The sequence below is a fragment of the Coregonus lavaretus genome (genome assembly GCF_964263955.1).
Source record: "Coregonus lavaretus genome assembly, chromosome: 20".
In the NCBI taxonomy this organism is placed as follows: Eukaryota; Metazoa; Chordata; class Actinopteri; order Salmoniformes; family Salmonidae; genus Coregonus; species Coregonus lavaretus.
The window spans coordinates 25,556,428-25,575,690 of NC_140007.1; the positions used below are offsets into that span (position 1 = coordinate 25,556,428).

General features: G+C 42.2%; 2 protein-coding genes across 5 annotated transcripts in view; both read right to left on the reverse strand.

The window, feature by feature from the left end:
* LOC311148068 (NAD kinase-like) overlaps window positions 1-2,865 on the reverse strand; it is a 51,379-nt gene extending 48,514 nt beyond the window's left edge. For 2 of the 3 annotated variants that reach the window (XM_084184961.1, XM_084184963.1), the window contains exons 1-2: window positions 2,660-2,865; window positions 971-1,130 (exon numbers count right to left, since the gene is read on the reverse strand). In XM_084184961.1, the coding sequence (XP_084041087.1) occupies window positions 971-1,119 (149 nt within the window). In that variant the 5' untranslated portion in view covers window positions 1,120-1,130; window positions 2,660-2,865. Of the gene's footprint in view, window positions 1-970; window positions 1,184-2,659 lie in introns of those variants that run through there. The other variant, XM_084184962.1, reaches the window with a different exon arrangement.
* A 1,102-nt stretch (window positions 2,866-3,967) lies between these two features.
* The window catches only part of LOC311148232 (guanine nucleotide-binding protein G(I)/G(S)/G(T) subunit beta-1), a 47,288-nt gene continuing 31,992 nt past the window's right edge, over window positions 3,968-19,263 (reverse strand). The window contains exons 4-11 of one of the 2 annotated variants that reach the window (XM_084185127.1): window positions 19,004-19,110; window positions 16,883-16,946; window positions 16,426-16,588; window positions 15,930-15,996; window positions 15,477-15,678; window positions 14,801-15,017; window positions 13,383-13,498; window positions 3,968-5,465 (exon numbers count right to left, since the gene is read on the reverse strand). In XM_084185127.1, coding sequence (XP_084041253.1) covers window positions 13,392-13,498; window positions 14,801-15,017; window positions 15,477-15,678; window positions 15,930-15,996; window positions 16,426-16,588; window positions 16,883-16,946; window positions 19,004-19,110 — 927 coding nt within the window. In that variant the 3' untranslated portion in view covers window positions 3,968-5,465; window positions 13,383-13,391. Of the gene's footprint in view, window positions 5,466-13,382; window positions 13,499-14,800; window positions 15,018-15,476; window positions 15,679-15,929; window positions 15,997-16,425; window positions 16,589-16,882; window positions 16,947-18,521; window positions 18,655-19,003; window positions 19,111-19,263 lie in introns of those variants that run through there. The other variant, XM_084185128.1, reaches the window with a different exon arrangement.

Consider the following 19,263-nt stretch of genomic DNA (forward strand, 5'->3'; position numbering starts at 1 on the left):
AACAGTTGAAAAGTCCTGAATTCATTATATTTTCTAAACTTCATTAAAATATCAGTAACTGTATCAGAGCTTTGATTGTTTTAGGGGTGAAAGGCCACTTCCAACTGATCTGAATGAGTCCACCTGCTCTGATGGAGCTCGACAAGATGGCCACCTCTCCTCCCTTCTCAGGGGGCCCTCTGGACAGTCAAGTCAGGTGACAGGTTAGCAAATCCTATTAGTTGTCTGGTTCTAAAAGTTCACCATCTGCTACTACACTACAGGCTGCAGACAAACGTACTGTGTGTGGGTGTGTGTGAGATGCCTAAACAGATTATAATTTACTGCCCCATGTAAATGGGTTCAACTGGTGGTTGCCTTCACACACACTCCCTCCACCACACTTGCACCAAACACCGTGGGCAAACGCACTTGCTGACACACGGGCAAACGCACGTGCCGTTTCCTCTAAAACTATGCTCTAGTGGCTTGAGGGACTGTACAGTCTTTCACATTTTTGGAATGGTGCAACTGCAAACCACGGACATGTAACGGTCTGCCTCAAATGTACTCTCTCACAAATCACAACCTCAAACCACACTGCAAATGAGAGGCTAGCACATTTATACCAAGACAGAATAAATGAAAGTGTGAGAGTGGGTCCCGATGTCATCTGAAAAACATTGCTCGCCAGGAAATCCCTCTCAAATGAAATACTCATACTATACGACAGATGCCCCATTTTCAGTAGCTAACACAGCAGCAACACACAGTAACTTTCTGTCAACACATAGTAATGGGGGTAGCATGGTGTTGATTCACAACCAAAAAGCAATTTGCATACACATAAAAAAAAAGAAGGCAATAATTACTAAAGAATAGGGTAGTAAGAGTCACTTGACATGTTTCTTAGCACTTATATTTCAAATTTTTTTGTTCCATCGTTTAGTATTTCACACGGTGAAATGAAAACGGGGCGATAATACGTTACCTGTAGTCACAAGCAGTGGCAGACGAGGTGCTCAGGCTGCGGGTCTTTCTGGTGCGGCAGGCAAGGCCACGGGTGGGGGTCTCCCCACCATCGCAGGCAGAACAGCAGTAGGGGACAGCCTCCACTCCAACCTGCTCTCCAGTTTCCATCTCAGCGCAGTCTGATAGGAAACACACAGGCCAAGAGGGGCCAAAATGGAAGCTTCGGGTCTTCACAGTCAACAAGGAAGGGTTACTTCAAATGCTGTGTCCTATTTAGAATTCTGGCTAAGTGTCTAACTGTTGACATAGCCCAGAGCTGAACCTTATATGAGTCTATAAGGTTTAGCTTTGGGCTAGTGTTGACAGAAACTCCAAATGATACTGTGGCTAGCTTAGAATGCAAGGTCAGAGTAGTACACATGTAAGATACACTTATGCACTTGGTCTTCTTTGTACAGTATGTTTGTGCAACATTTACAAAGTATCTAGTCAGTCGTATATGACAAACATTTGAAAATAAATGTGTCTTGCATCTGCATGTATGGAGGCTCAAGTTATTGCATAGAAACACTGTGCAGATTACATTACCCATGAAACTGGACATGATCATTATGTTATTCCTTTAACAACAAGTTATCTAGCTAGCTACAGACAGATACATTTATTTTTTGTTAGCCAGTCAAATATTGTACCAAATATTATATTAGCTATGATAATTAACGTTAACTCTTTCATAATAACCATTTCCACCCTTAAATCTGTGTATGTACAGACAGCTAGTTAGTTAGGGAAAGGTGATACCTAGTCAGTTGCACAACTGAATGCATTAAACCGAAAAATGGCTTCCGCATTTAACCCAAACCCTCTGAATCAGAGGTGCGGGGGGCTGCCTTAACCGACGTCCATGTCATCTGCGCCCGGGGAGCAGTTGCATTTACATTTTAGTCATTTAGCAGACGCTCTTATCCAGAGCGACTTACAGGAGCAAGTAGGGTTAAGTGCCTTGCTCAAGGGCACATCGACATATTTTTCACCTAGTAGGCTCGGGGATTAGAACCAGCGACCTTTCGGTTACTGGCACAACGCTCTTACCCACTAAGCTACCTGTCGCCCCAAGCTACCTGTCGTTGTTGGGGGCATACCGCGTACCGCTAAACTACCTGCCGCTGACCACTGGTCTAACGCTTGGCTTGGCTGGTACCAGCGGTAGTGCATCTCATTTAACGTAAGCTAGCTAGCTAACGTTAGTTGCCTAGCTGGAACCAACTACAAAATACATTACAATTGGATGTTCTGATACCGCTCTGGCAATGTATTGATTGGGGACCTTCTTTTTGAGGAATGTAATTGTTTTTCTTAAATATGTGTGTTGTGCTGTATTTGACTTGTTTTACATTGTATTTGATTTTGTCTTATTAAATTGTATATGCAGAGCTCCCTTGTGAAAGAGACCCTGGTCTCAATGGTGACTCCCTGATGAAATAAAAGGTAGCTACAATAACTAGCTAGCTAGTAGTTTAACAGTAACACACAACAAACTAGTGAAGCATGCTAGCTAGCTATTATAACTACTGAGCTATAATAAGATGACAGGCTAACGACGTAGATAGCTAGCTTACAACAGAATGCCGGGCTAGCTATCCGAGATAACTTTTAAGTGCTAGCTAGCGTGTCAGACGTCGATGGCTAACGTTAGCTAGCTACCTACATCAACGCCTTCGAGGTAGCTCACCCAGAGCTAACGTTATGATTTGACACGAAGAATTTTGGCCGCAGTAGTGTTGAATTAGAGCTTCTCCGTGAGTGTTCTATCGAACTGGCTCTAAAATAGCTAGCAAACAAGTTTCGCTTGTTTGGATAGATTTATATCTAGTTAGCCTTCTGCTCCCTGGCTGGCAGCATGTCAAACTGTCTAGCGTTTCCTGATTATACTGTAATTACTGACGTCATCTTGCCTTTCTTGAGCCACAGTCTACTTTCTTCTCTTTGGTTGGGTTATATAACCTTTCTAATTTACTTTTCGTAAATTGCTTATACATGTATGTTTTTATTGTGTTGGTATTGTAAATATTGTGAATTTGTATGATTTTATGCAGGGCTCCCTTGTAAAAAGAGGCCTTGCTCTCAATGGGATTTCCCTGTTTAAATAAAAACAATAATTATATTTTTGTCATCTCCAACCAAGACCATCCTTCATTCATTGAGACCATAGCCCAACCGGGCGCAAGATGGCGATATTCATTTTATATAGTTTGTCATTCATCGTAAAAGTAATAATACCGCCATCTTGCGGATGGTTGGGTTAACGTCACCAAACTGTTCACTTCACTCAGCAAAATTGTTTCATTCATTGCAACACCAATATGGTCACCTGGTGACCTCTGTTAGTAAAAGTTGAAATTGTGCCTTAAGTGATAACTAAGCTCAGGTAGAAGTGGTAAAATTCAGTTTTTCCAAAGTAGACAAGCAATCGAACTCCTTCAATAATTAGTCCTCTATAGTTATTTGAAATGCATGCAATCTCCATTACTCTCTCTCCTGAGTTGTTACGCAGTCTCATTGATAGGAAACTTAAGACAAGGGACATTTCGGTAACACTTTCTATGAGCCACTGTCTTATAGGGTCTTATAAGGAACCATGAGCTTTTTTTGTGTATAATATGTTTTATAGTGCATAATACTACCAGTGTGATTATTACAAATGCATCTACTGTATAGTGTGTATGTATTTATAAAGCGTGTTAATAGGAGCTGTGAGATGTGATGAAGCAACTTTAGGGTGATTGGGTGGCATTACAAATTAATTTCATTCCTGCATTAAACAATATTTCACTGGAGAAATCGTTCTGCATAAGTGTTTGCTATAGTAAATAACTCATGCAAATGTATTGTAAATGTAAAAAGCAACAATTATTTTAGTGTATAAGAAATCATTTTATTTGACTTCAATGTAATTACAATAACTAACATTGCTAAACATTTCAACTTGCATATTCTCAAATAATTATACTCGCAACAGATCTCAAACTGCTTTTTATTACATCTTAAATAACAATTCATTTTAATAGTTTCTATCTTGCATCCAGCTTTCAGTTGTACACTGACTGTCTTTAAAATTAAATACAAAAGGTGAGAAGGGAACAGTGGTGGTGTAGAGATCTACAGTTATTTAATGGAGAGAGAAAAGGAAAGGGAATTTCATTTGTAATATTTTTTAATTTTTATTTTTTTTGCCAACTTCAGGCCTAACGCACAATTACAGCACATTTTTGTACAGAATGTCGCAGAGAAAACAGAATGGAAAAAATGCCACTACTGCTAAAGAAAGAGTCTCTGTTTACAAGGAGAGGGGAACAGAACATTCTGCCATTCAGATGCTGCAAGTTTTTCTTTTTTATTATTAAAGGACAGAAAAAAACCTGTTTGTTACAAAAAAAAATCTTTTTTTTGTCACTGGAATTTGTTTGCTACAGAAGAAATTAACATTTCTTTGTTCCATTTGTGTGTCTGTGCGTGCGTGTTTTAAATGTTTACATTACTTTTAAAATCAAGGAATCCTTCCCAAGTATGGATATCATAAGACCAGGTAACCATTTATGTTATGGTGTTTTCTTCTCTCAAGTGCATAGCTTTGACATTTTAATTGAATTATTTATGCACAGAGTAGCCAAAAACAATATAAATACCATTGTAATGATGATATATTTAACAGGTTATTTTCTTAAAGAAAAACATCAAAAGGACTTAGTTCCATATGCACCTCTTTTTAAGCAATTCTACAGCATGCGATTCTAAGAGTTAACCCACCCATGGCAGACAACAAACTTTTTATTTTTTTTAACTTAAAAAGTTTCAATATCATTATTTTCAAACATTGATTTATACAACATGTCATTCAGAGTAGTAACTGCATTTCCAAGCACAGAATGGGCACCTCTGTTGAAACTCCGGAATGAAACCGGAGTATTAGTGGAGGCCTCCCTACCCAACCAAATCACCGGTGCCAACCACAGTCAACAGAAAAGGGAAATAAAATAAAGTGAACCGATGGGTGTATCTTCATTTCATAATTCTACATTGTCACCCAACAAAAGGTGAAGAGAATGGGTAAAATGTTTTTTTTTTGTTGGCTTTAGTTAAAAAAAAAATAGCATTCATTATCACAAACAGCATGTGCTTGGTTAGTTCACTTTTCTTTAAACATTCTTCTATATATGCAAAGTAAAATTTTGTGCAAACAAAGATTCATGACTAGACAGAAAAAAATAAACAGAGTAAAGTATCTTGGGACTAAATATACAGAATGGCCAGACCCTGTCGGCTGAGCGTTTAGCTGAGTGATAAACAATTGTGCTCTTCTTTTAAATGAGAAGGAGATAATTTTTGCCCTTGGTCGTTTTTTTTGGTTGTTGGGAGTCAATATAGTGGTGTTTTGAGAAAATTGGATATGCAATAAAATTGAACATTTTGATGTTGGAATGGTCTTCCACTCAACTTTGGAGTCCGGATGACATCTGAAAAAAGAAAGCGGGACAAAGAGAAACAATTATTGTTATTTGCAACAAAAGTACTTCCTAAAAGTGTATAGTCATTGTAGACAATTTACCTCTTAAATGAACCAAACAAAACTGAGCGGTCAATGGTGAGCTACAAACTGGTTGAGCACAAACCAACAAGCAAAGTTAAGACAGAGAGACTTGATTTTAGTGATCTTCCCACGTTCACCCCCAGATGGCAGCAGACATTCAAACTAGAGAATATGATATCCAGTGCTACACTACATGACCAAAAGTATGTGGACACCTGCTTGTCGAACACCTCATTCCAAAGTCATTGGCATTAATATGGAGTTGGTCCCCCCTTTGCTGCTATAACAGCCTCCACTCTTCTGGGAAGACTTTCCACTAGATGTTGGAACATTGCTGCGGGGACTTGCTTTCATTCAGCCACAAGAGCATTAGTAAGGTCGGGCACTGATGTTGGGCTATTAGGCCTGGCTCGCAGTCGGCGTTTCAATTCATCCCAAAGGTGTTCGATGGTGTTGAGGTCAGGGCTCTGTACAGGCCAGTCAAGTTCTTAAACACAGATCAACAAATAATTTCTTTATGAACCTCACTTTGTGCATGGGGGCATTGTAATGCTGAAACAGGAAAGGGCCTTCCCTAAAATGTTGCCACAAAGTTGGCAGCACAGAATCGTCTAGAATGTAATTGTATGTTGTAGCGTTAAGATTTCCCTTCACTGGAACTAAGGGGCCTAGCCCGAACTATGAAGACCATTATTCCTCCTCTACCAAACTTTACAGTTGCATTCGGGCAGGTAGTGTTCACCTGGCATCCGCCAAGGTAAGTTTCTCTAGGGGTAGAATAGGAGAAGCTTGAGAAAGCCACATTCTCGCAAATGGTACTTCAGGTGTGGACCATAATAACAATATACATTTTTTGGCTAAGTAAACAAGGGTATTGAAGAGATGTTCAGAGTCAGGTTCAAACAAAGTCGAACAAATATACAGTTGAAGTCAGAAGTTTACATGCACTTAGGTTGGAGTCATTAAAACTCGTTTTTCAACCACTCCACACATTTCTTGTTAACAAACTATGGTTTTGGCAAGCCGGTTAGGACATCTACTTTGTGCATGACACAAGTCATTTTTCCAACAATTGTTTACAGACAGATTATTTCACTTATTATTCACTGTATCACAACTCCAGTGGGTCAGAAGTTTACATACACTAAGTTGACTGTGCCTTCTGATAGGCTAATTGACATTGTTAGAGTCAATTGGAGGTGTACCTGTGGATGTATTTCAAGGCCTACCTTCAAACTCAGTGCCTCTTTGCTTGACATCATGGGAAAATCAAAATAAATCAGCCAAGACCTCAGAAAAAAATGGTAGACCTCCACAAGTCTGATTCATCCATTGGAGCAATTTCCAAACGCCTGAAGGTACCGCGTTCATCTGTACAAACAATATTACGCAAGTATAAACACCATGGGATGAACGTACTTTGGTGTGAAAAGTGCAAATCAATCCTAGAACAGCAGCAAAGGACCTTGTGAAGATGCTGGAGGAAACAGGTACAAAAGTATCTATATCCACAGTAAAACGAGTCCTATATCGACATAACCTGAAAGGCTGCTCAGCAAGGAAGAAGCCACTGGTCCAAAACCGCCATAAAAAAGCCACACTACGGTTTGCAACTGCACATGGGGACAAAGATCGTACTTTTTGGAGAAATGTCCTCTGGTCTGATTAAACAAAAATAGAACTGTTTGGCCATAATGACCATCATTATGTTTGGAGGAAAAAGGGGGGTGCTTGCAAGCCGAAGAACACCATGTCAACCGTGAAGCACGGGGGTGGCAGCATAATGCTGTGGGGGTGCTTTGCTGCAGGAGGGACTGGTGCACTTCACAAAATAGATGGCATCATGAGGAAGCAACATCTCAAGACATCAGTCAGGAAGTTAAAGCTCGGTCGCAAATGGGTCTTCCAAATGGACAATGACCCCAAGCATACTTCCAAAGTTGTGGCAAAATGGCTTAAGGACAACAAAGTCAAGGTATTGGAGTGGCCATCACAAAGCCCTGACCTCAATCCTATCGAAAATGTGTGGGCAGAACTGAAAAAGCGTGTGCGAGCAAGGAGGCCTACAAACCTGACTCAGTTACATCAGCTCTGTCAGGAGGAATGGGCCAAAATTCCCCCAACTTATTGTGGAAGGCTATCCGAAACGTTTGACCCAAGTTAAACAATTTAAAGGCAATGCTACCAAACTGGGAATGTGATTAAATAAATAATATCTGAAATAAATAAATCATTCTCTCTACTATTCTTCTGACATTTCACATTCTTAAAATAAAGTCGTGATCCTAACTGACATTTACATTTACATTTTTAGTCATTTAGCAGACGCTCTTATCCAGAGCGACTTACAGTTAGACAGGGAATTTTTTACTAGGATTAAATGTCAGGAATTGTGAAAAACTGAGTTTAAATGTATTTGGCTAAGGTGTATGTAAACTTCCGACTTCAACTGTACATTCAGTGAAAAAGCAAATTGTCTACCCAAGATGTTCTGGATGTGTAAATGAATATAATTCCAATAAGACTGGATTCTGCTACAGTACCAGAAAACATGCATGAAGGTGCCAGTACCCTGTTCACATTTGAAACATAAATGCGATGCATTGGAAAACATTCTGTGAAGGCGAACAGGTGTAAAGTAGGTTCTATGAAAACATTTGAAATGTAGTTCTTGTACGCTTATGGAGGTGCATTTGGGGTAGACCCTTCCTCACCGAATGCATGTCCAATGTCTCTCTCCCAAACATGTCTCAATGCGTCATAGGATGAGGCACTTCTGTTCAATAAAATAGAAGTTGGAGATTAAACCTCTCCGAACTTCAGTAATTTCAAAATGTCGTTTATCGACTTTCTTCTGACCCTCTATGAAGTGTCTAAATTGTAGGTACTTAAAAAAATATTTGTTGTCAAACTCAGTTTTTATCTGTTGGAAAGATTTAAGAGTGTCCTGAGTAAATAAAGGTAATAAATGGTAAGGAAGCTATTGCTCTTGGATGACATGCTATTGATTCCATCCCAACCCAAAGTGAGTGGCGCCTGTCTAGGTACCAACTTGATCTGAGCAGACCAGTAATATAGTTGCAGATTTGGCAAAGAGACCCCTCCTAAATCCTTAGGCTTAATTAGTTTGGTAAATTAGGTTATAGGTTTCTTATTGTCCCAGATATACCTAGAGATATTATAATAATAATATGCCATTTAGCAGAAACTTTTATCCAAAGCGACTTACAGTCATGCGTGCATACCTTTTTTTTTTTTTTGTGTATGGGTGGTCCCGGGGATCGAACCCACTACCTTAGCGTTACAAGCGTCGTGCTCTACCAGCTGAGCTACAGAGGACCACTGCCATCTATCTCAGTCCTTTTTTGTATTGGCATTCCTTTACTGAAAAAAGGACTGAGATAGATGGCAGGGGATATTTTGGAATAGATAATTTAGCAGAGGAAGGATATTCATCCTGACCACATTAATCATGCCAAAAAGAGAGTTTGGTAGGGTAGACCAGTTAACCAGGTCGTTTAATCTTTGTGAGCAAAGGCATATCATTTGAAGTGAACAGGTCTTTAAGAGTTGGAGTAACATATATGCCCAAGTATTTTAAGTAGAGGGGAAATTCAAAGGTAAAGCCATGGACTTATCCACGTTAATTTTGTATGCTGACAGGTTACCATATACAGATATGATGTCCATTACTGCAGTGACAGAGGTCTCTGGTTTAGACATGTACAGTTGAAGTCAGAAGTTTACATACACCTTAGCCAAAAACATTTAAACTCAGTTTTTCACAATTCCTGACATTTAATCCTAGTAAAAATTCCCTGTCTTGGGTTAGTTAGGATCACCACTTTATTTTAAGAATGTGAAATGTCAGAATAATAGTACAGAGAATGATTTATTTCAGCTTTGATTTATTTCATCACATTCCCAGTGGGTCAGAAGTTTACATACACTCAATTAGTATTTGGTAGCATTGCCTTTAAATTGTTTAACTTGGGTCAAACGTTTCAGGTAGCCTTCCACAACCTTCCCACAATAAGTTGGGTGAATTTTGGCCCATTCCTCCTGACAGAGCTGGTTTAACAGTCAGGTTTGTAGGCCTCCTTGCTCGCACACACTTTTTAAGTTCTGCCCACACATGTTCTGTAGGATTGAGGTCAGGGCTATATGATGGCCACTCCAATACCTTGACTTTGTTGTCCTTAAGCCATTTTGCCACAACTTTGGAAGTATGCTTGGGGTCATTATCCATTTGAAAGACCCATTTGCGACCAAGCTTCAACTTCCTGACTGATGTCTTGAGATGTTGCTTCAATATATCCACATAATTTCCCTTCCTCACGATGCCATCTATTTTGTGAAGTGCACCAGTCCCTCCTGCAGCAAAGCACCCCCACAGCATTATGCTGCCACCCCCTTGCTTCACGGTTGGGATGGTGTTCTTCGGCTTGCAAGCAACCGCCTTTTTCCTCCAAACATAACGATGGTCATTATGGCCAAACAGTTATATTGTTGTTTCATCAGACCAGAGGACATTTCTCCAAAAAGTATGATCTTTGTCCCCATGTGCAGTTGCAAACCGTAGTCTGGCTTTTTTATGGCGGTTTTGGAGCAGTGGCTTCTTCCTTGCTGAGCGGCCTTTCAGGTTTTGTCGATATAGGACTCGTTTTACTGTGGATATAGATACTTTTGTACCTTTTTCCTCCAGCATCTTCACAAGGTCCTTTGCTGTTGTTCTGGGATTGATTTGCACTTTTCGCACCAAAGTACGTTCATCTCTAGGAGACAGAACGCGTCTCCTTCCTGAGCGGTATGATGGCTGCGTGGTCCCATGGTGTTTATACTTGCGTAATATTGTTTGTACAGATGAATGTGGTACCTTCAGGCGTTTGGAAATTACTCCCAAGGATGAACCAGACTTGTGGAGGTCTACCATTTTTTTCTGAGGTCTTGGCTGATTTATTTTGATTTTCCCATGATGTCAAGCAAAGAGGCACTGAGTTTGAAGGTAGGCCTTGAAATACATCCACAGGTACACCTCCAATTGACTCAAATGATGTCAATTAGCCTATCAGAAGCTTCTAAAGCCATGACATCATTTTCTGGAATTTTCCAAGCTGTTTAAAGGCACAGTCAACTTAGTGTATGTAAACTTCTGACCCACTGGAATTGTGATACAGTGAATAATAAGTGAAATAATCTGTCTGTAAACAGTTGTTGGAAAAACTACTGGTGTCATAATCAAAGTAGATGTCCTAACCGACTTGCTAAAACTATAGTTTGTTAACAAGAAATCTGTGGAGTGGTTGAAAAACAAGTTTTAATGACTCCAACCTAAGTGTATGTAAACTTCCGACTTCAACTGTATGAAAGCACATCATCAGCAAATAATGGAATTCTGTGCTCCTTGTCACCCACAGAGAAGACCCTTCCAGAGGCCGTTTGGAACTCGGTAGTGAGTGTTGCAACCGAGGACTGACGATTTCTATACACTATGCGCTTCAGCACTCAGTGGTCCCGTTCTTTGAGCTTGTGTATCAAATCAAATTTTATTGGCCACATGCACCGAATACTACAGGTGCAGACATTACAGTGAAATGCTTACTTACAGCCCTTAACCAACAGTGCATTTATTTTTAATAAAAAAGTAAAATAAAACAACAAAAGTGTTGAGAAAAAAAAGAGCAGAAGTAAAATAAAATAACAGTAAGGAGGCTATATATACAGGGGGGTACCGGTGCAGAGTCAATGTGCGGGGGCACCGGCTAGTTGAAGCAATATGTGCATGTGGGTAGTTAAAGTGACTATGCATAAATAATTACCAGAGTAGCAGCAGCGTAAAAATATGGGGTGGGGGGGCAGTGCAAATAGTCCGGGTAGCCATGATTAGCTGTTCAGGAATCTTATGGCTTGGGGGTAGAAGCTGTTGAGAAGTATTTTGGACCTAAGCCTACCACTTCGCGGCTGAGCCGTTGTTGCTCCTAGTCGTTTCCACTTCACAATAACAGCACATACAGTTGACCGTGGCAGCTCCAGCAGGGCAGAAATCTGACGAACTGACTCGTTGGAAAGGTGGCATCCTATGACGGTGCCACCTTGAAAGTCACGGAGCTCTTCAGTGAGGCCATTGTACTGCCAATGTTTGTCTATGGAAATTGCATGGCTGTGTGCTCGATTTTATACACCTGTCATAGGGGTGTAACGATCCATCTACTACATCGATGTATCGATTTATATTCCTATGATCCAACTACATCGATCTGTGCTCGGCGAGTTGGCCTTTTGGACAACATATATCAATCTAACATCGTTTTAAAATGTAATAAATCGATTGTATCGATACTAGGAAATAACCCATTGGATTTAAGCACGTCAGACTTTATATGGATGTTTTTTCTTAGCACTTTTAATGATAAAGGCTTTAAACATTACTCGATTCAGTCTGCCTATCCGTGACGTCATCGCCCCGCGCCAGCAGCAGCGCAAAGGCGCAAAGACAACAAAACATAGCATGGCGGACGACAGAGGAGAAGCCGACGAGCGAGAAATTATCAAGCCACCATTGCGGTCCTTACAAGAAACAGGAATCTAGGAAACTTCACCTGCACTGTCCAGTATCCAGGTATTTATTTCAGTCACACTGGTTGAATTTTTGGCTAAAAGGTTACTGAATCGATTTCAAGTCACTGAATCGTTTCCGATCGTATCGTTCTAAATGAACCAATATCGTCCTTGAATCGTATCGACAACCACGAATCGTGATACAAATCGAATCGTTGTTAAAACGAATCGTTACACCCCTAACCTGTCAGCAATGGGTGAGGCTGAAATTGCCTAATCTACTAGTTTGAAGGGGTGTCCACATACTTTTGTATATATAGTGTATTACACAACCGCAACACTCCACTCAAATACAATTTGGCAAGGATGATACGTGGTCCTCTGTAGCTCAGCTGGTAGAGCATGGCGCTTGTAACGCCAGGGTAGTGGGTTCGATCCCCGGGACCACCCATACGTAAAAATGCATGCACACATGACTGTAAGTCGCTTTGGATAAAAGCGTCTGCTAAATGGCATATTATTATTTATATTATTATCAATCTTCATCCAAGTTACACTGGTACATGGTCCCCTCATGATAAACCAATTTTATCCATCAACTGATACAGAATGCCTTCTCATGGCAGCTCAACCCAAATGGGAAAATGGAATCCCACTTTACGAAGTGGCACGGATAGTATGCAACTACATGGCACCTTTACTTGGTGTTATTACATGTCAATACACAGTAACTCAATTGAAACCATAGGCTATTTCCACTCAGTATAATTATAGTTTCATATCGCGTATCTGCACATAGTGTTCAGCTGAGTAAACACATTCTGGTTACAACGTAGCTGTAGAGGAACTATAGGGCATAATGAAACAATGAGGATAAATACATTTCTTCACCCAGGACATAGAGCAAGTACAAATACATTCCTATTCAAGTCATGCATTCATGTCTTACTTTACTATGTTACTGTAAAGCATATTTTGATGTTTACATGAACATAAGTTAAAGTCCCCCTCCAGATATTTTGAAACCTTTCCAGTTGAAAAACAATATCCAGAGTAGAACCATAGCAATATACACATATTACATTTCAAGCTTCAATTGAGACATTTGGAGCAAAACAGCGCTTTTGACTTAAAACCGGCATTCTACAACTTCAGAAAAGGTTAAGGTAAAGTTAAGTGAATTAAACATGAGTTAAGTTTTCTTTATGGGGAGAGATGAGGAGAGTGCCATGCATGGCATGTCAGGCATGCTTGTGGTGGGAGGGCGGCTGTGAAGTGTAGTTACCTTCAGACTCTAGTTCCAGATCTTGAGGAAGCTGTCCCAGGACCCTGTTGCCACGGCCATGCCGTCATCGGTCACACCCAAGCAGCTGACACGGTTGTCATGCCCAGCCAGGACACCTAGGGACAAATCAGGGTCAGACCATGATATCATATCACAACACGCTCAGCCAATGCCACACCATCTCCTCTACTCACTTAGTTTGACTCTTAAAATATAATTCCATTAACGACCTGGCTAGTCTATAATTATGTGTACTAGTTCTATTGTACTGTATAAACAGAAAACTCAGTTATTAGCAAATGTTACTAGTACAAGTGTGTGTGTGTGTGTGTCAGACCCAGCCCATCTCTTTCTCCTCGGATCCAGACTACAGTCAAAAGCACTAAACTATTCATGCCTCTGTGGGAGCTCGTCCGCTGCTGGAGCAGGTGAAACAGCAGGGGCTGCATCCACAAACCCTGCTGCTGTAAAAACTAGCTTTCACTCCCTGTCATGGATTTAACAATGGTGAAAACTCCCTCTCACCAATGCTTACACCTGTCTTATGCTTTTGAATCCACAAAGGGAAGTCTAAGCGCACAATTCTGGAAAACGGTGGAGAATCGGGAATTCTCTAGTTCAATCTGCTCTATATGCAGTAATGCTGTATGTCTGCAGTATCGCTGATGTACTTGAGGAACTAGCCTGGCTACAACATTGACCCCTGAGTGGCCCCAGACGGTACCTCCAATGTGCTCAACTAAAGTAACCCTGCTGTCATCTGATACCTACTGGACCCCAGTCATTCCTGTAACACGGAGATGCTCTAAATCAATGTCCCTCGGGGACTCCTCACATATCAATCAATAAAATGTCATTTGTCACATGCTATGAATACAACAGGTGTAGACCTTACCGTGAAATGCTTACTTACAAGCCCTTAACCAACAATGCAGTTAAGAAAATCGGATTAAGAAAATATTAATATTTACTATATTAATATTTACTAAATAAACGTTAAAAAAATATAAAGTTACACAATAAAATAACAATAATGAGGCTATATACAGGGGGTACGGTACCGAGTAAACATATCCCTGCTACCGTAGAACCACACCTAGTAGATCTAGCCCATTCCACCCTGCTCCACTACCTGGAGGTGCACGGGCCTACAGCATTTTAGCTGGTGACGTCAAATATAGGTGTGTACAACCGTCAGAATAACATCCAGAACGTAGCTTGACCACTGCTCCTCCACTGTACCCCCGACTTTTATCATCATGGCCGCTTCAAAGTAGGATGAAGTTAGCCCTAGATCTAGAGTCAGTTTAGTGTTTTCCCCCCTAACCATTAAGGTTAGGATTGGGGAGTACGGTGACCTGATCCTAGACCTGTGGTTAGGTCTCTTTTTAACCCAGTCACACCCGCCCGGCAGTCACCTGCACGGTCGGCTTTGAGGCTGTCCCACACGTTGCAGTTGAAGTCATCGTAGCCGGCGAGAAGCAGGCGGCCACTCTTGGAGAACGCCACCGAGGTGATGCCGCAGATTATGTTGTCGTGGGAGTAGACCATCAGCTCCTGGTCGGCGCGCAGGTCAAACAGCCTGCAGGTGGCGTCGTCCGATCCCGTGGCAAAGGCGTTGCCGTTGGGGAAGAACTGGAGGGAGGGAAAGAGGGGGGAGAGGCAGTGAGGTTTGGTGTGATAATACCTTCCTCATCGCTCTACGTGCAGTGTTTGTATAATGAGCTAGTGCATAATGGCTGCCACAGCATCACCAAGGTGGGTGCTATACATTGGTTGTGAAGAGACTTCATCCTTTCATAATGTAAAGCGCTTGGTATTGTCCAAGTGACCATGCATACTAAATAGCCAATGGACAATGGATATGTCCATATTCACATTTCTACACATGACATAAATATAGACCACCCTTTAACATGCTAGTGTGTATACAATGTCTGTTCTGAAGTCTCTGTATGTCTGAATGCAAAAGACAACCACAACCGAAACAATGGTGACAAAAGACACTGGCATCGCTGAGAGTTTGCGGCTCCATTTTGAATGGAGGTGTAGCTAAGCAGGTTGATCGGCGGTCGGGTCGTGTAATTGACTTACGCAGATGGCATTAATGTCTGACTCGTGTCCGGTGAAGGTCTGTCGGCACATTCCTTCTCTGATGTCCCAGAGCTTGGCGGAGGCGTCGCATGCCCCGGACACAAACAGCCGGGTGTCGGGCGCCAGCGACAGGCTCATGACGTCACCAGTGTGGCCGGCGAATGTGGTCGTCTGCTGGCCCGTCTCAATGTCCCAGAGAGCACTGGGGGACGGAGAGGGAGGAAGAAAGAGAAAATGTCTGAGGGGAGTTTGGAGTGAGTGCTTTCTGTCATACTCCTGGGTTGCATTCAGATATCCGCCTTTTCATTTATTCTCAAAATGTTATCAAAACAACAGTGCAGAACTGGCATATCCACTCCGTGAACACGGGATAGGCATCCATCCATCCATCCACCCATGCATCCTCAGGGTTGGGTTGCATGTCGCTCAGGCAGGCACAGTTCCCTCACTCACCAGGTGGTGTCTCCAGAGCTGGTGACAATCTGGCTGTCATCCACGAAGCGACAGCAGGACAGGTAACCTGGATGCCATAGCAGAACAGACAGTAAGTCAGTAAGTCAGCCAGCACTGAGAAGCAGTCACAACACACAGGGGAAATGAACAAGACAGAAGGAGGAACTAATTTAATTACATTACAGTTTGTACATTATAGGCCTTACCCTGAAGGGTACAAACAGTGTATAGGAAGTGAATATGTGTACAACAGACCCGCTCAATAACACTAATGTGCCTTTTCAGTGACCATGCATACTGAAATCAGTGGCACTGAACGTATCTAATACTTCCAAGATACTGGTTATAAAAATAAATCTAGTGCATAAACAATACCTCTCCTGCAAACTGACTGTTGACCATAGTCTATCATATGTTACAGGTGAGCTGGCTGTGTGTGTGTGTGTGTGTGTGTGCGCGTGTATACTGTGGTAGCTATTAGGGGTGACTACCATACCCGTGTGTCCGGCCAGCTCGCGGCTGACACGCACGTTGCCCTCGCGGGTCTTGAGGTTGTAGATGGAGCAGATGTTGTCCAGGCCTCCGCAGGCCACGTAGTTCCCAGAGGGGGCGTAGGCACACGTCATCACCCAGGAAGAGCGCAGTGGGATGGCGTGGACCTGAGGGAGGCCAAGAGTTAGAGGGGGAGCATGGATGGACCCATGGCGCTGGTATTGGTAACATCACAACAAGGACTCTGGGTTTGATTCCCGCATGGACCACATATACTGGGTAGCCTATATCATACTGGACATCCTATGTCATAGTCATGAAACAACAAAATGGTGGAGAATCTTTTTTGTTTAGTAGCCCTCACATCATCTTTAGTTAAAATAAAAAAAACAGAACAAAAATGCATTCAAATGTGAGAGCTTCCTTTTGATTCTTAAAAGATGTGGCCAGGTCAGCCTTACCTTGTTTGTGGTGTAGCTGTCCCAAATAATGAGTTTACCATCCTGGGAGGCACTGACTAAAAGCCTATGGGGCAAAAGGAGAGCAATGATTAAACCAGTGATAAAGGAAATCTTAAGAGCACTCATATTATTAGGGCACCTGAATGACTGATATCCACACACCACAAATCCAACAAAACATGTTAAGTTTGGAACTGTTAATAATAACAAAGTAATATCAAGCAGAACAACACAGGCACGAGACACACGACTGGTTCCCTATGAACATAGGGTGGAACCATGTTCTGCATTTTAGGGGTGGTGTGGTTTCCAGGGGTCTTTATGGCTGGGGAGCGTCTTGCCACTATCTGGGCGAATCAAACATAGTCGCCACGGAAACCAGCACCTTATGGCCAGAGGTGGCTGGCTGGGGCACATTGGCTCCCTTTGGACCCACTCAGCTTGTGTGATTTGCATACACTAACACACACACGCACGCTAACAGGCACACCCACGCTAACAGGCACACCCACATCTGTACTCTCCAACATCCCGATCACGCATAATAGGAAGGACAAGGTAGGTACCCTATATTATGGGTGCGGTGGGTGTAAAACTGTAAGAGTGGGTTAGAAGCAGTAGAGCTGCTAGCTTCAGCGCTGGCAGTGATTCAATTCTTCCTGTCTCTGTGGTTTGAAATCATGTGCTGTTGGTTGAGGCTGATGAATGATGAAATACTGCTAGGTGTTCGCCTCAGGTACACTAGCCTTAAACTCCTGCACACTAAACTGTTGCTGCTTGAAATAGAGTGTCAAAGTAGCACGTTTGGGAAAAAAATAGGGCATTTTTCAAATAATGAATAAACCGGGCTCGTGTGGATTTATTTTAGCTTTGGGGTTTTGAAAAAATACACTCTAGTGGAAAGTTTACTTTGAACTACGGTCGGTGTGTCACTGTCCACTCTCAGTTTCTCCAGAGAGTGAGTAAGATGCTTAGCAGAGATTGCAGCGCATTATCTGACTTTCCAAACACGCCTGCAATAAAGCAGGAGTGGAATTAACTAGCTCTCTTCTGCTAGCTTAGCGCTGCTCTATTCACTTGCATTTACTGATTACACATTGGCATTTGGATTACTTCTGCTTTTCCATTAGACTATCGCACCTCAACGTGGACAGAGGCATTCCAAGTGACTGTTGAGGACTTGCACTCCTACTCTGAGACACTTTATGAATAGACCCCTGTTCTGGACCAATTAAAGGAAACCCACCCGGCAGGGGGCTATAAAAACCAGAGCGAGAGACACACACAGCCCCTGTGCCAAAATAGCACCCAACTCTGGGTCAATACATACATCTCTCCATTCTGCCTTCTCTCTGGACGACTGCACTTCACCACAGGTAGACTAATTAGATTCTTCAACCCCCCCAAAACAAAGACAATAATACACAGTAACATGAAAATGGAGGGGTGAAGTGGGGGGATAATAGTAATAATTTTTCTGTTGCATCATTGTGAGCTCACCGGTAAAGAATGGTCTCTTCTTTTAATTGGGGGTGGTGATAAAAATGAATCAGAGCAACAAAGCGAGATGACAAAGCAATTTGGTTTGGGGTGAGTGTGGTGCGTGTATGTGGTGTCTCTATGGAGCGGAGCAGCACACCTGCGGTAGTGTTATTAGTTGGCTGGTTGCTGAGATGAGGTGAGAGCTGCTGGGCTGGGGGCTCCTGGGAAGGCCCCCTAGGCTCAGGAACACAAGAGTCACCAGCACTGACTGACACTCAGGGAAGAGCAGCCAGCCAGCCAGCCACACCACTAACAAAGGACTATTCAATTTTGAATGTTTTACCTACCCGCATACCCCACCCACCCACACACACAGTACACATGCGACAAACACACAAGCGACAAAAACATTTGAGTTAACTATTGTCCACAAACACACACCATAAAGGTTCTACTCGTGAATGTTTTTTGGGGGGGTTTTAAATGGCGAGGGAGTCATCTTGGAAACTCTATATAGGGAAACTACACAAGACACAAAATCGGTAAAAAGAGAGCATCTTTTTATGGCAACTTCCTGGATTTAAGGAGGGGGGGTTGAATTATTTAGTTAATGGACAGAATGTGGCTAAATAAGATTACCTCGAGTCAGTGCCCCAGTGCATGGCATAGATTTTAGCCAGATGCCCCCTCAGTGTCCTTCTAGTGCGCATCTGAATTCGGCCAATTGGGTCGATGTTTGCTGTGATCTGAAGGGAAGGGGGGGGGAAAAACAATAAATGACCATGACACAATAGGCTGTGTATCTGCATGGGAAATGGGGATGCTCTTTTCTAGGTTCTCTTCTGTGAAACCATTGCATTTCCTTCATCAGCCCCCATGTTGCATTTATAGAAGTACAG